The sequence below is a fragment of the Perca flavescens genome, chromosome 3, assembly GCF_004354835.1.
Source record: "Perca flavescens isolate YP-PL-M2 chromosome 3, PFLA_1.0, whole genome shotgun sequence".
Classification (NCBI taxonomy): Eukaryota; Metazoa; Chordata; class Actinopteri; order Perciformes; family Percidae; genus Perca; species Perca flavescens.
The window spans coordinates 24993006-25009398 of NC_041333.1; the positions used below are offsets into that span (position 1 = coordinate 24993006).

Below are 16393 nucleotides of genomic sequence, written 5' to 3' on the forward strand. Positions count from 1 at the left end.
AGGAACGATAAACTCTCTTACCCTCAATCATCCAAATAGGTAATAAAGGCTTTCCCTTTCTCATTGCTGATTGGTTACTTAAATACAGTAGGGCCAACTACTGCACTTCCTGCTGCTGTAAGTGACTTGCAGTCAAAGTCAAGCTTCGACAAATAATATGTTTCTTTGTTTTAATTACTTTGAGTAGTCGGTGTAGGGTTTGCCAAATTAGGAAAGCAGTGTCAAGGGGATTAAAGCAAAACAACAAGACTTATTTGCATCTGCTGTGTATGGCAGCTGTTCACTTCACTCCTACATGTATGGAAATAAATGGCCGTTTCATAAGAATACAAAAACTCCAAAAGATACTAAGAAGGATAGATAAATACACATTAAATATGATGTTTAGCAGTAACATTAATTAAACCTAACATTGTTGATACCCGGTATTTAATTTAGTTTACCAGCTGAATTGGGCAAATACATTGACAATGACCTTACTAACATGTAGGAATACAAATATTGAATTCTTCTCTCCTTGACACTATGGTCAAATGGCAACGTTTCTGTGAAAAGCAATATGTCAGAGCAGCTAAACTTTAAAAGATTTTAAAAAGTAAAGAAGGACAGCTGTGGAAGGTAGAAGAGTGCAGTATCCATAATTATTCACTCATATCCATTTGCAGAGGGCTTGGCAACCAGAGAAACGCTATGCCGCAATTTGTCTTTTGCTCTCTCTTTTCACTCCTGCTGCCTTCTCTCCTACAAATCGTTACTTTCACTTTTCATTAAGCTGGATCAATAAGGCAGATCACTCGCTCGTGGCGAGTATACTGCATGGCAGACGCCCCTCTTTCCTTCTACTCTTTCTTCTCCTTATTCCTTCTCCCTTGTTCTCATTTGCTCATTGTCATTGACTCTAGCTATCTTCCCAACGATCCTCCAGTGAAGGAGGTTGTGAGTGGCAGCAGGAGACAGGAAGCAGCAGCAGCAGGTGACCAAAAGGGCCCTAAGAAAGATACTTTAGCTAGCGATTGCACTGGTGAAATGGTATTGCTGAATGATAACCCAATGAAGTTTAATCAAGAACCAGTAACCTCTCAAGCTTGTAGTTATAATGAAAATGGAGGCTGCATGCAGAGGAAGAAAATTAAAGTGGAAATGTAAGAGTCTGTAAAGGTTTAGTCATATTGACACCGTCTGCCAAATGGGAAACATTAGAATTGGTTTAATTCCTTTCTGGTGGTTTTAATAGAAAATGTGTCTTGTTCTCAGGATTTACTGTGGATATTTTATATTTATGTTTTGATTAAGACTGCATGTGAACACCTGTGTTTGAGCATGTACCTATATTCATATTTTCTGTGTAATTTGAAACTGAACAAGGACACATAGTGTACAGTATTATTGTTGTGAAGCACCACTTGTGTTAGGGCCCCTGGAGCTCTGGTAGTACTTCTGCCCAGTGCTTAGGCTTGAGAGTGTATATTTGGGTTGAATATTTGGGATGACGCATATAAGCAAATTGTCCTGAACACCTGCATTTGTTCTAATGAAATATATCAGATAGCACACACATAGCTAAGACAACAATAAATGTGCCCCTTAAATCCTCAGAAGCCCTTAAAAACTAACGAGTGAGAAGTAAGTGACGCCAGTGAAGCCTTTTCCATGAGTTGCTTTGCACCTCAGCAATCAGGGGTGGTTGGCGCTAGCCCAGTGGTGTTGTTTGAAATCTGTGTGTGTGTGTGTGTGTGTGTGTGTGTGTTTAATCCGGACTCACCCAGAACAGTGAGACGGGCAGGACGGGACCTCATGGCAGCCTGGACAGCCTGGCACTCAAACACAGCATCATCCATCAGCTCGACACGCTGGATTTGCAAATGATGCTCTCCTGAACCGTGGTCGCCAATCACTGTGTAACGAGGATAGCCTGCAGCGCAAACACATTTGTCCATTTTTATCACCTTCAAAATCAACAGTACTGCTCATTTGCCAAATTTAAAAGCTTTGCACACTTATAGCAACAACAACAAGATGCACAAGTTAATTAAATGTATATACAGTAGGCTATATGATAACATGTATCTTATTGTCAAGTTTTCAGCTTTACTTGGCAAACACATTTTAATTGGCAAACCCATGTTAAAATACACAATGTTGGCATGTTAACTGTAATTTAGCTGCATAGCCAGATATTTCAAACAGCAGGTTTGATTTTCATTATTGGTAAGTATAGTTTATGATTCATTGCTAATTTACTCAATTCATTGCTACAAGAGTAAAACATGAATAGTATAATACATATTTTTATAGCACTCCTGGCAATGTTAATGAGCTGCTGTGGAGGTTGCTTCATTCTGCAGAATGATGTTTTACTGCAGCCGTAAACAGAAACAGCTAAAGTTTGAGTTGTTTCAGCATTACTCTGTAAAATGATTTATAGTTTAATAATGCAAGAAAGCAGAGCAATATCCAAGAGACCTGGGTATTTTACACAAGTCAAGCAAGATGGTTATCCCCCTAACTATTATCAAAATATGCATTGAGAGTGTGTTGTGGAGTGCATCTCTCCACCGGGGCAAATAAGCAGAAATGTGTTTGACTGACGAGCTTTATGGGTATTTCTCTTGCTTTTAGAGTTGCTCGTCTCTAAAGATCCCTTTTCTTTTTCTCTCACTCAATCTTTATAATTATTGGTTATACAGAATGTGGAATGAAATGAAAATGTCTGTTCATAAAAAAATGCACTTCAAATTGTTTTTATGAATTTCCAGCTAAGAATTGCTTTTTCCTCCAGTGGTCCTTAACTAATTGATCAATGATGAAACTAGTGGATAGGATTGGAGAATTTTACAGCAGAACAAGGCAGGACTTTTAACAAAGCCTCACTTTAACTGTGTGCTTTGTATAAGAAAACTTCACACTTCAGACTTACACACTTGTCATTTCCTTTCCAGAAAGTCTGTCAGTACCCATCCAACGGTTGGGTCATTGCCAACAAATGTTGGGGAGAAAATATTGATTTTCCAGTAAAAGCTAGCCAATGACTCATGTTCACTTCAGAGATCTTCAAACACTCCAGTCTTTAACTGTAAAGGTTTTACAAGCTGGTTATGCATTTTAGCGCCCAAAAGGAACATTACAGACTGGGCAGGCTTATAACAGCTGTTACTGTAAACCCTTGAATTTGTCTACTGCAGAATCGCATTGTATGCTCGTATGTAAGTCTAATTACAGACTGTTGCTTCATTGAATCCAGTTGCCTTTAATAGAGCATGAAGTGGGCCTCATGTTATGTTGGTGGGGTGCGTTACAGCCGATTAAGCCACTCTGCATTTCATCCTCCTACGTGTAGCCTTTAATCTTAAGGGTCTATACAGTGGGACGATGGAGGACAAAAGAACGCCTTACATCAACATTAAAGCTGGGGAGAAGATAAACAGAAGACAGCAAAATGATTGGCAAGCCAAAAAAAATAAATAAAAAATGAGCAAAGGTGGAAGCTGCACCAGTGAATGATTTGTTGCAAAACTAGCCTAACACATTCTCACTCCAAACTCGTCACATACGGACACTTGGTCAGGATCCCTGGCGTCACGTTTTTAATGCTTTGCGTACCCCTTTGGCTTCATTTTTCATTGTCAAGGGTTAAGTTTAGGTTTAGGCAACACAACTAGCCTAGTTGGTTAGGTTTCCGAAAAGATTGTGGTTTGGATTCAAATAAGTACTTTGGTTACATTACGTAATTTATGTACAGGACGCTAGTCACTGCTGCCGTATTCACTTTTGCACTGTTCACTTTTGCACTACCACCATTGCACATACTCTACCATAGCACCTTATTATGGTCATTGCTTCACATGGTCAGTCCATACCAGACCTCTGTAATCACTTCACAAATTGTTATCTATTTAAATTTCTGTGAGTGATTTTTATATATGTGAGATGAATGTGTGTAAGTGTGTTTGTTGTGTTATGTTTGTCTAAGCTACTGGATGCCTACAATTTCTCTTGGGATGAAAAGGTATCTATCTATCTATCTATCTATCTATCTATCTATCTATCTATCTATCTATCTATCTATCTATCTATCTATCTATCTATCTATCTATCTATCTATTTGACGAGTTGAGGAGTGAGGACGGGTTGACTAGTCATACAGGTGATAAAATGCTTCCTTTCTTTGAATTTCATAGTAAATGCTACAATGTGTCCCACACTGCGTGATAGCAGGGCTTTAGTAACACAGGTTGTAACAGGGTTAATAGAGATCTTATCACAACTAAAAGCTCCCATTAATAACACGAATAACCAACTGAAAAAGAGCTTTCTGCTTTTTCACGCTCAGAATAATGCCTAAAATAGAGGATGCACCATTATGTGCACAGGGTCACCCAGAGAACCATTTTGCTTCAATTTTATGTTCATTGATGAGATTCAAAGCAATAATGCCATTGCGGATCACAAGGGTAATGATTATTGCACATTCTGAATGATGTGACCTTGAGTTGACTCCATCCTACCTAGTGCGTGAGCGATTGTACCGACCCCCTGAAACAGAATATACTTCAAATGCACTTTTGTTTTGCTTGTTTTCAAGGCATAAGCCATGTCCATTTATGTTCCACAAACAGATGATCTGGCCAATTACCTCATCTGTGCCTCTGGCAAATTAAGAATAATTTTGCTGTGTGAGGCTATGGCTTTGTCCCAGTTTCATCTCTGTACATTAGCAGGATCCAAAAGGAAAGGTAATTTGCATTTGTGGTGGATAGTAATGATAAAAATGTTATAATCTAATTTTAAAACGATGGAAACATACTGTAATGTGTTTTTGTCACCTTAGAAGCACCTCGACCATGCATTTTGTCAATATGACTAAAATTACACTGGCACATGTGAAGACTGATCACCTCTGCACGCGTAATGCGTACCGATAAAGGGCCATTGATCTTAGATCTCAGCGAATTTCTAACACACAATGTGTTACCCAAAGCCAACAATGTAAAATAGGTCCATTAAGAAGTAATGAATCCATCAGAGGGGAATGGATTTTTCTTGAGGCTGGATCAATGGTGCAAGTGCATGTGTGTGTGTGTGTGTGTGTGTATGTAAGTATACAGACACATGAGGCGTGGCCTAGTGATTTATAGCATCAACTAGAACATGTTTCACATAGTGTAACCACCAGGGGATAGAAACAGGTTAGCTGCAGCTGTGAACAGGTGACTGGTGTTCAATTCGCTCTCATGAGAGGCGAGAGTGACACATGCTTGCTGCTAAAGGTCTGCTAACTTTCAACTTCTGCAAGTGCATGGCATAATGTATACAAACACTTCCTTTCAACGTCTTTACTGTGTGCGCAGGAGAATTCACTTATAGCTGCTTAGTCTGTTGTCACCATCATCATGCATATAGCAGATACATTCTTTGTCATGCATATTCATGGCATTGATTGGTATGTTCTGAGCGGTTGTGGGGCTACTTTGCTTTTCTTTAATTAGAGTGGAAACGTGTGACACAAAATATGAATAGGAATAGGAAATTCAGGGACAGATAGGAATCATTGGCTTTTGTGCCGTGATTTCTTGTGCTGAATGGTGAAGGAGTTCTCTCGGTTTAATCACTGCTCCTGTGAATGGAAACAGGTCCCAGGCGCCGACGCAGCTTCTTTCCATAAATTGCAGAGCAGACCTATATTATTGAAATGCTCCATGCAACATTTGATTCGTCACACTTTTTATGTATACAGCTGCCACTTTCCTTTCATTGTGTACATCTTGCAGTGGATGTACCGTCACTCTTTTACTGCTGCATGCATTGCTTGTTTATGTAGGCAGGAGTGATAAAAAGGACAGCTGTCGAGCTCTTTATTTGGAAGAAGTGTCATCTGTCTCAATAGAAGGCACTCAGCACTGTGTATGTATCATACTGTTGATTTTAGCGACCCATCTTTTCCAGGCAGGCAGCTATTCCTCCTCATACAAAATACTTTTTTTCAACGGTTTAAGAGAAAATGATCACTCCAACTCTACATTTTAGCCCTGATTATTTAGCCAAAGAAGAAGATGGGAATGGCTGTGCAGAAGATCAGAATTACGTTTCTGGTTGATCTACTGTAGTTTAGTCTCTTTTTGGTGTTGTGACCCAACGTTCTCTCTCTTTTCTCTGTTCTGTCCAGTGTTGGTCATCTTACTTTAAAAAAGTAATTAGTTACAGTTACAAATTACTTCTCCCAAAAAGTAATTGAGTTAGTAACTCATTTACCACATTGTAAAAGTAATTAGTTACTCAGCAAAGGAGCTGTGACGTTATTTTTTATGTTCTATAACGCTATTACGTCCTATAACATCTTTAACGTCAAAGATGTTTATATTAACTGATGTGTTCAGCTCGGCCTTGGTCACCTGTTGCCGACCCGAAAAATCAAGTGTTGCTTGTTTTAACAGAGTGGCTCCATCTCCTTTGCTGGAGCTCCCCCTAGCTGCATTTGGGCTTGGGGTTGGGTTAGCAGCAGCAACAGTGTTGTGTTAGCATGCGTTGATGTGAGGTGCTTTATAAGATTTGAGTTGCTTGAGGCAGACGTGGATAAAGTCTTTTTTCCTGGGCATAGCGTGCATGTTACATAAACATTCTTGACTTTAATTTCAATAAGCAAGAAGTAGTGCCGGTACTTCCAGTTCGAGAACGCTACCTTTGAATTTCCCTGGCTCGTCGCTGTCTTGTGTTCAGTAGTAGTCAGAGCGTGCAATCATATGCAACGGTGTCATCATCCCCAACCCTGCTCTCCCCAGGCAGCTGATGTCACCTCGCGCTTCATTCAACCAAATTGTAGTAAAACGCCACTTTACATTCTCAGTAACGATAACGATGTTGCAACGATGGGAAAAGTAATTCATTTGATTATTCTGTTTGCTGAAAAAATAACGCCGTTAGTAACGCCGTTACTCCCAACACTGGTTCTGTCCCTTTCTCTGTCTTTGACCATCGCTGAAATGAGATTTCATCTTGATTTTCTTGTCTTGTGGAATCAATAAAAATAGAAGAGGATAAAACAAACTCTACATCTCTACTTCAATTTGACCCTAAATAAAATTGCGCTCTCTCTTCCTTCCTCTCTCTCATTGTATCTCTAGCAATCATAAGTACTCTCCCTGTCTGCCTCCTCTTCCTTCAAAGGAGACTTGAAGACTGCAGGACCATTGTTTACTGCAACCTCTCAGTCTCCCCTGGGCCTGATAAGAACACGAAGAGGGAATAGAATGGCTTTACTGGGGCTCTGTCAGCCACTGAGGTTTAATTACAGACCACACAGGCGACAGGGAGAGCCTCTGTTTGTTAAAGGTCAGAGGGTAGAAGACCCTCAATCTCATGTGAAATACTGATTTAATCGTTCCTGAAAAGACTTTTGTGCTTTAAAAAAATGGAGGCATTTGGATATTTTGTCGTCATGCCTTGAATTGCAATTACTCTAGCTTTATCAGTGGTCACACAGAGGTGGTGTGTGGTGTTAAGAAAGCCCTTATAGAATAATGCATCCTACTGTGTATAGAGTTCTGAGTACAGATTGAAATGGATCTCTGTTTTCGGAAGAATTTAATGATCATTTCAGTGAAAGATACGTGCACTCTGCGCTTTTATGATTTTTCTCATTCAATAGCTCAGTGCTTCAAAGGTTGTAAATGTTTATTTAGAGGAGTGATGTGCTTCCTTGAAATTCATCAAGGTCATGAATATACATAAAACCTTGATTGGTGGAACAACAGGCTACTAAATAACAGTGCAGTAGTCACTTTTACTCCAAATTAAACAATTAAGGCAATTATACATGAGGTGCAGTGTAATTAGAGGATGCCAGATACTCTTCAAAAAGCCATTTAGCAGCCTGAAGCACCAGAGAAAGACCAGTGCTACTATTGATTTCACATTGATTTTCATTCAGATTTTTGTGCTTCTCTGCCAAACAAAAAGTATAAGAGATGTAGGTCTGCATCTAACACAGAGACATACATTTTTCACATAACATTTGTAATGTAAAACATCTGCTGTAATACAATATTATGAGACCTCTTTTATCTGTCTGTGGAGTGATCTATTTGGGAAAGGGCTTTAGATGACAAAAAGCGGCCATTTGAATATGACAGTTATATTAGAGGGTGTAATTAATAGAGGAAACTGAGGGTGGTGGAAAAATGGAGGGTGACACACTCAAGGGGATAAATGCTGTTACTTACCAGCGAGGTCTCTGCCAACTCCCAGGGCCAGGCCATCTTTGATCCATAGGACAACGCCATGGTAACCGGGGATAGTGCATGGTAACGTCACAAGCTGGCCTGCCACCACAACCAGATCTTGTGGCTGCTGGGAAAACATGGCCTCCGCCCCTTAAGAGCAAAAGAAGAAGGGAAAGGTTAGGTCTGACCCATTTAAATCATTACATCCTTCTAAAATAATCAGGAGAAGAGGGCATAGAAAATTCAAGATAAAAGAGGGGAATAAGTGTGGCTTTACAAACACCTGCTTTCAATGTTTCAAGTGCTGAATGAAGGGAAAATGATGGGAAGTGCACCATATGCCCATTTCCACCAATTTCACTCAAACCCCTTGTCAAAGTTATGTTGAAGGACCCTAAAGGGTGATTCACAAATGTGGCACATTCTTTTACTATTCATGATATGGAGACAAGATACTGTACATGCATCAGAGGTGTCAGTGAAGCACCAGGAGTGAAGCACAGGCTAAGAGACAGTCGTCACAATTCAGATTGGTTCATTTATGAAGGATGTCACCGTTCAGATGGGCTGGGCTCTTACACACCACAGCAGATTACATGATCTTGTCTGCCAACACTGCTCTAGTGGCATACATTAACTCGAGCTCACACCCATGTATTCCAACTGTGCAACTGCTATTAGCTGCACTCCTCTTCTGCGTGTTCAGGCAGAAAGTGGTGTGCAGTGAACTCCATTAGAGGCAGAGGGTGTGTTAATCGGGAGGGGTACGGTGGCGGTGGAGAGGGTGGGGGCTAGTGTTGTGGATCAGAGTAGAGGGTACAAAGTGGTACTGATGTGTAGTTAGAAACACTGGCAGGCTGCCTATCAACTAAAGCCCTCACACACATACATACTGACATGCATTCATACAGACGCAGTCTGATTTGGGAGCACGAACTGCAGCAAAGGTTTAAAAGTGTCACTTTCTCTCTCACACTTTACTGAGACAGTTTTAGTTAGCAGCTTTTTCTTATTTTTAAACTTCTAAGTTCTATTGCTTGGATCAGAATGTCTGCCTTTTTCTTGAAAAAACGTATTCATTCTCCTTGATATATGCAGCTGCACAAATACAGGCACACATACAAACAAGAGCATGTACTTCTAGTACACTGAAATGGGCTCTCACACACATATTTTTCAACTTAGTCACATGCAAATAAAAAGCTGATAGAAGAATAACATGTAGTGAATTACAATTATAAGCAGAGCAAAGACAGCGTGTTTTCATCTTACAACATATTTGTATCACATTGCAGTCATATTTATTCAAAGGACATTTCTTATCCTATTGCAAACAAGGAAATTTAATAGCTTTGTTCTACTATTTCAAACCACATCAGAGAAAATATTGTTGTCATACAAGAAACTGATTTTAATTTAGTTGGAAAATGCCATTAGAATCCCAATCATTTTTCAGCCTTGAACTTATTTCCAAGTGATGGATAGCTTGTTAGAGATGTAAACAGAAGTTTTCATATTGATTCATGCGCTCTCTTTCCTGTGCACACTGTCACACCTACACACTACACACAGACAGAAACACACCATCCTGCCTCATTTCAATATATATCTATTACTAAACCAACATCAGAAAAAAATATGATGTGCTGTGCCTGAAAGCATATAATGGGCTTTTCATCATCTTCAGACATAACAGCTTCTCTCTGGCTAACCAGGCCTTTCGTAAGTGTGCATGTATATTAGTTGATGCTGGCTAAGTGAGACTTTATCTCACCATATGTATTGCCCTTCAAACCTAGACAGACCTGACTGTGTTCCCACGTGAGGAAATTATCTCTTCTGTACTCTGCTACATTCAGCACACAAATGAAGCACGCATATATATAGACAGCTACTCGACAGATCTCTTGGCATGTTCCGGAAAAACAATGTAAACGCCAGGGAATCTTGTATCTGCTCAGTCATGACAGATATTATCAAACCGTTCAGCCCGCACTGTAATCAATTTAACATTGGAGTGATGTCTCTGTTGGCAGCACACATGCCTGCATGCTTCCAACAAGCTGCCTATGTCTTCACTCCTGTCCCCATTCTCTGGACTACTCGCCTCATGTTTTATCAAGAATTCTTTTTATTGGAGATTATTTTTCAGGCTACCCGTCATGTTCTCTCGAGACAGAGCAGCGCTGTTTCAGCTTGAACGATCATATACATAGATTTGATGATGTGTCTGCACAGAGGCAGATTTTAGCACTTTATTACTTGCAGTAGGAGTTCATGCAAATTCCGTGTCATACTTTGCCCTGAAACTATTGTAAACAAATATCTGACCTCTCAAACAGCCTCCTCCAAAATATTACTGTGCTCACACGTCTCTTACACAAATACGTACATATGAGCCATTAACTTGTAGCTTCCCTTGAACTTGAGCTGCATGACTTAACGGGGCACTGCGTTGATTTTGCAAACCAAGATCAGTTTAGTCAGCCTGTAAGTCTTCTGTGGCTCTGAAGGGAGCTTTCCAAAGTCTAAATAAATAACCCCGATGATCTAAGATCTAAGATCTACTACATGACACAATTAAGTTGCATTATGGGAATTGTAGAATCCAGTGTCTTGTGATCTTGACCCATATTGAAGACTTATGCAGTATTCACCCCAAACGCAAAGCAAATTTTTGATTGAGTTTGATCTCCATGTATCAACAACGTTTCTTTTGCCATCTTTCTTCTTCTGTCATCAACCATGGTCGCGACACAGCCACACGTGAATACGCAAATTACACTGTACACTATGTTACTTGCATTGCATGTAATTGTGCCGTGTGAAAAATTCACTTTGCGTGTGGTTAACACAGCATTAAGTTAGCACTTGACTTGGACTATGGAAGTACAATACTAAATGGCTAGAATAACTCAAACTCTTCAAAAAGACCGTCAGACCAAAGCAGACAAAACGTAGCAAGTATAAAGGTTGCAACATAGCATAGAAACAAAAATGCATGACACAATAAGCATGGTGAGTATTCCACAACAACAACAAACACCAACACCAGCCAATCAAAGTCAGATGGACTTGGTCCCACCTCTGTATGATATTAAGTATCCTTTAAGCACATTTTCCTATAAGTGTGTACTGTTGCCATTTCAAGACTGATGTCCTAGAATGGCTATTAAAATACACCAGTGATAGGAAGAATCAAAAACTTAACTGACACCAGCTTTTACTTGTCACTTGAGCAGTTAAAAAGTGACTTCCTTCATTCAATTTAAAGCCTGGCTGAGTCTTCATAGGGACACAGCAGTAAAAAAATGAGATGATGTGTTTGAGGAGGCTGGGTCTTACATCAAGGTGGCTACATTCATTCATCCATCCCTTCTGTACGGAATAAATCCCTGTCACATCTGTGACTTGCCACATTTATCCTTCACTGGGCATCACAGCGTTGGCAAAAAGATGTGCCCCAATCAAGGCATGTGCCCTTCTTTATTCTCTGCCGGGCATGACTTGCAACAGAGTGAAGACAACCTCTGTCTCCTCACTAAATTCATGAAAAATAGTTTCATAACATAAATCCACAATTAAAGTGACTATATGTAACGTTTTAATGTTTCTAAAGCTCTGGCATTTTTCATACAATGGTCTTAAATAACATGTAACAGCAAATGAGACTAACAGCAAAAAGAAAGCTATTTTTATATAGTTTTTAGTAAGGCCTCTGCCCTGGGTCGATTTTTCCAGGTAGACGGCGCTACAGTAACACATTCTGAGGGGTCACGGATTTCTTTTTAACACCGGAAAAGCCAGTGTTAGCGTATGCCAGCGGAGCCAGGTAAAAGGAAGCAGGAGATTTCTTTATATAGGCCTAATTGTATTTTAATGTTATTTGAGAAGTTATCTGCTGTAGTTATGGCCGATCCTGGGGCAGGACCACCACAGGAAAGAAGGAAATGAAACAAAGAACAACTAAAAGATAAAAGGGAAAAGGAAAGTGAAAGACAACGATAACGTGAGTCCCACTTGGTCAGGCTATCAACAGATGGAGACAATTAAGGGATTGTAAATGATTCAGAACCGAACCCGAATTGGCCCTCATGTGTGTAATATGTCTATTTTATTCATAAAAGAACTTTACAATGTGCGATGTGGTTGTATGTTAGTAGCCAACATTAAATTACGTCCCCTTTCCATTTAGTGCGGAGGTTTTCCTTTTACTCCGTGTGTGTGTTGGCTTACTATTTTTTGTTCCCTCGTCCCCTTGTAAGGTTACATGTGTAGAGCGTCCGTGGGTTTAATGAAATGCACTATATATATATGAATCTAAATTATTATTACGTTGGTTGCTACAACAAACTCTTAATGCTTTGGCTCGTAACACAGTGACAGTGATACCCAGTTTAGCTCACGAGACATCCAAAGTAGGCTGAGTTACCATATGCAACATTTGAAATGCAAAGATGCATCTGTAATTTAAGCAAAACATTAATCGCGACTATATGACCTCCCGATAATGCTAACTCAGTAATATACTGTGGGCAATACAGTACCGAAGAAAAGACCTTTACGACAGTAGTTGTGGTAAAAACACTTTTTTTTGTCCAAAGCAGCCACTAGAATCAACGCTAAAGTTACAAATAGCCACTTTAAGAATTAAGCACCTCACTTTATCACTGACAGTAATATGAGGGGTGGAGGGTGATTGTGCTCAGGTGACCGCAGAGTTGGAGAACCACATTAATAATGCTTTATTAAGCAACCTAACAGGGTTTTACTAAAGAGCTTAGTTAAAAACAACATGAATAATAAAATGAAAAACATGCCAATTTGCTGTGAGACAAATGGGCCTTGACTTCAGGGGTTAGGTTCTGTAAATGTGTGGGCACACAGAACAGAAAGAGACTACTTTTGTCGGTCGCTAGAGACAACAGCCCCGTGGGTTTTCTCACTCAGCAACAGCCAAACCTGTACTATGAATAGAACTTCAAATAATAACACAAGTGAACTACTTAGTTTGTTTTCATCTATTGTCTGGGAAAATTAACAGACAACCTCTGGCTGTGCAGACATTACATAACAATCGCCATGAATTAAATCTATCAACAAAGCTCAGGTTATTACAAGGAACAGAGCTCATGTTTTCTACATTTCTATATCCACATATCTGTATCTATAAAAGTAAATTAGGGTGGTGAACCCCCTTGCAAACGTTTTTGCATTACCCCTTACTTGATATATTTATGTGCATCAAATCCTAGACTATGATTCATGCTGGGTGTAATTGAATGCCCTGCATTTAGAAAGGTGAGGCCAGAGATCTTTGATAAGGACTGCCCAGTTGTTTCAAATGGTGGAAAAAAGCAGGTAGTACTGTGCACAGAGCCATATTCATAATATCACCTAATGTTGTCATTTCACTTCAGATAATTTGTTTACCATTGGACGGCTGCTGCATTTCCACACACTACAGCACTATTTTCCCCTCAGTGCTAACTGCCCCCAATTCCATCGCTCTTTGCCAATCAGGCCTGGAAATTACCGTTACGGACACACATCCAGCCCACTTCAGGGAAATAATCAGCATGCTGTCTGTGTGGCATGTGGCCACACAGCACCAAAGCTTAGCTCAGGATCATTATCAAAAACTATTACCCCTCTGGCCTGGGTATTTTATACCAGCAATTTAGATGCACAGGGGGGCTTCAGAATATGGAGGAGTAGGTGAGTTGGTCATACGTATTGTAGTTTGGTAGCCAAAGACCACGGTTTCTTTTTAATGACAATGCTGCTGGAAGTTTTCAGTGGTATGTAAGTGGAAGCAGTAGAAAAACAGGTGGGGGGGAACTGAGGGGGAGAGGTTTATTTTTATCTTCCTCTAACCCACTGGTAGGGTTGCCGTGTTGCGTGTTACTTTTGATAAAGGTATGAATTTAGAGAATAAATTAAAATATTCTTATAGATCCTATTGCAATGATCGTCAAATAAAAAATATCATCCACTTTTCCTGCAGGGGCCCCTACTGGTCCATTTGTTTAAACCACAAAGAGGAGATGCAACCCACAGGAACCAGAAACGTACATTTTCCGAGCACATGAACAGACTTACTTTTATCTACTCTTTCCAAAGCTTTGTAAATTATTACTTAACACTTCTATAAGGACACCAGCTGTTTTTTTTTCTGGCCTGTAGGTAAATATGAACAAATGCCCTGCAATTAGGATTACTCCTCTAAACTGCAACTGAAAGTTGCCTGTTGCAATGCACACCCAATCCATCTCTCCACCAGACCTCCTACTCCTCTGAAGCAGCGGCTGACGTTTTTGTCCGTCATCACCACACACTGATTAGTGATAAACCCACAACTCCAGCATGCATTCTCTCCTTCTCACCATAGGTCTAATGGCCATGATTTGTGCACTTTAATTATCTGCAGCATGATCATTAATTTGACATTGTCACTGAAGCATGCTGCTGTGACATTCATCAATCCATAGCAACCCACAAAAGAATGACTTCTATCTCGCCTGTGGTTATATGACTCCCATCCATGTTGCTGAAAGTCAGTTTCAGATTGGTGATAAGTGCATTCTGAATGTCTGAAAAAGCATTTTGACAAATTTTAGAAAGGAAGCGACCATAATTTCAGAGATGTTGAAGCTACATTACTGCAAATGTGTGACAGAAACTTGGCAGGAAAACAGTCTAACTAATTACAAATCATGTTCACTGAAAGTCACGCTTCGATCAACTATGTTTTATAATCTAATTTATTCACAATATTAATTGAGAAGCAATGGGTCACCCAATAGTTCTGATTAGCTGTGATTGATGTACTGCTTGTTAGAGTTTAATAAGGCAATTAGAGGGTCATTTTCTTGATATTTGGCACTTCGTACTTATTAAAACCATAACCTTGCATATTTCTAATAACACATGTTTAGTAAACAATACATAGAGATGCATAACACATAGAGCCAGAGCACTGCGCACACACACATACATACATTGTACTAGACAGCACAATAATTTAATTTAATTCAATCGTTGTTTGTCACAGACAGACAGTGCATATTAATAAACTTTTCTGTAAATATGAATTAGCCAAAATGCTAGTTTTCATCTGCAGTCCCTGGCAAGATGTTGCATTAGTCTCCCTTAAAAACAATGATAAGCATCCTAACATGAGCATGACATTGAATACAAATATAAATACATGTGCACTAGATAAAAACATTCTTGTCGAAAATCACATTTCATTATAGATTAAAAAACAGACAAACAAAAAACACCAACATAATTAAATAAATCTTCGGCCTACAAACCAGACATACAAAATGAATGAAAATGCTTGTGACTAGCCATTTTTTTTGAATTAGACTTAAATGAGTGACATGATGAGGACTTTCTTATTGATTGTGGTACCGTATTCATCTGATGTGCTGCACTGAAGGAAAAGACAGCCTGGCTGAATGCAGTGTTTCTCAGTGGGATTGTGCAGTAACACTAATGTGTTAAGTCTGAGGGCATGCAGGAACCAACTCTGCAGGTTAATGTGACTGAAAATGAATAGTTTAGCTCACCTTGCTGAAATAAATCTGTAAAACTCCATGAACAGTACAGCATGTAGTTACAAAGAGAGGCAGTCTACATCCAAAATTAACACAGGAAATAGTTTAGGTACAACACCTTTTTATGAACTCAAGGCATTCTTACATAAATTGCCTTCAGTGTGTTCTGAAAAGATGAAATTACATAAGACCACTATAAAAAAGGTCTAGCTTCAGAGAGAGAAGGAACAATGATAATGCCTCAAATATTTCCCGTAGCATTTACGCTTTGCTCAAGGCGGTACGTGAGTATTCACACTAACAATGGGATTTTTTTTCTGTCAAATTCTGGATTTTGAAATTTCTTTTAACGTTATTTCACTAAGGTTTTGGCCCCCTGTTTCTCAGAGCACCGACTGTAGGCTTTTGTTACATGGGCTACTTCATTACAATAATAAATATTTCATAAAGCTCTGTCAAGCCCATAAGAGGATGCATGCATTTCTATCAATCTGTCTTCCTCATCAGAATGTTCAAATCCCTTTTCCTGCCTGTCCACTTGTGAAACAAACACAGTTGTATGCAGATTGATAATACGCCAAGCCTATCTATGCTGCGACGGCTGCCATTATT

The 16393-nt window shown here is 39.5% G+C and overlaps 1 protein-coding gene across 1 annotated transcript in view; it reads right to left on the reverse strand.

The window, feature by feature from the left end:
* The window catches only part of kirrel3b (kirre like nephrin family adhesion molecule 3b), a 169166-nt gene that overhangs the window by 62314 nt on the left and 90459 nt on the right, over positions 1 to 16393 (reverse strand). Inside the window, exons 2-3 of the mRNA XM_028574626.1 lie at positions 8217 to 8366; positions 1763 to 1912 (exon numbers count right to left, since the gene is read on the reverse strand). Coding sequence (XP_028430427.1) covers positions 1763 to 1912; positions 8217 to 8366 — 300 coding nt within the window. The remainder of the gene's footprint in view (positions 1 to 1762; positions 1913 to 8216; positions 8367 to 16393) is intronic.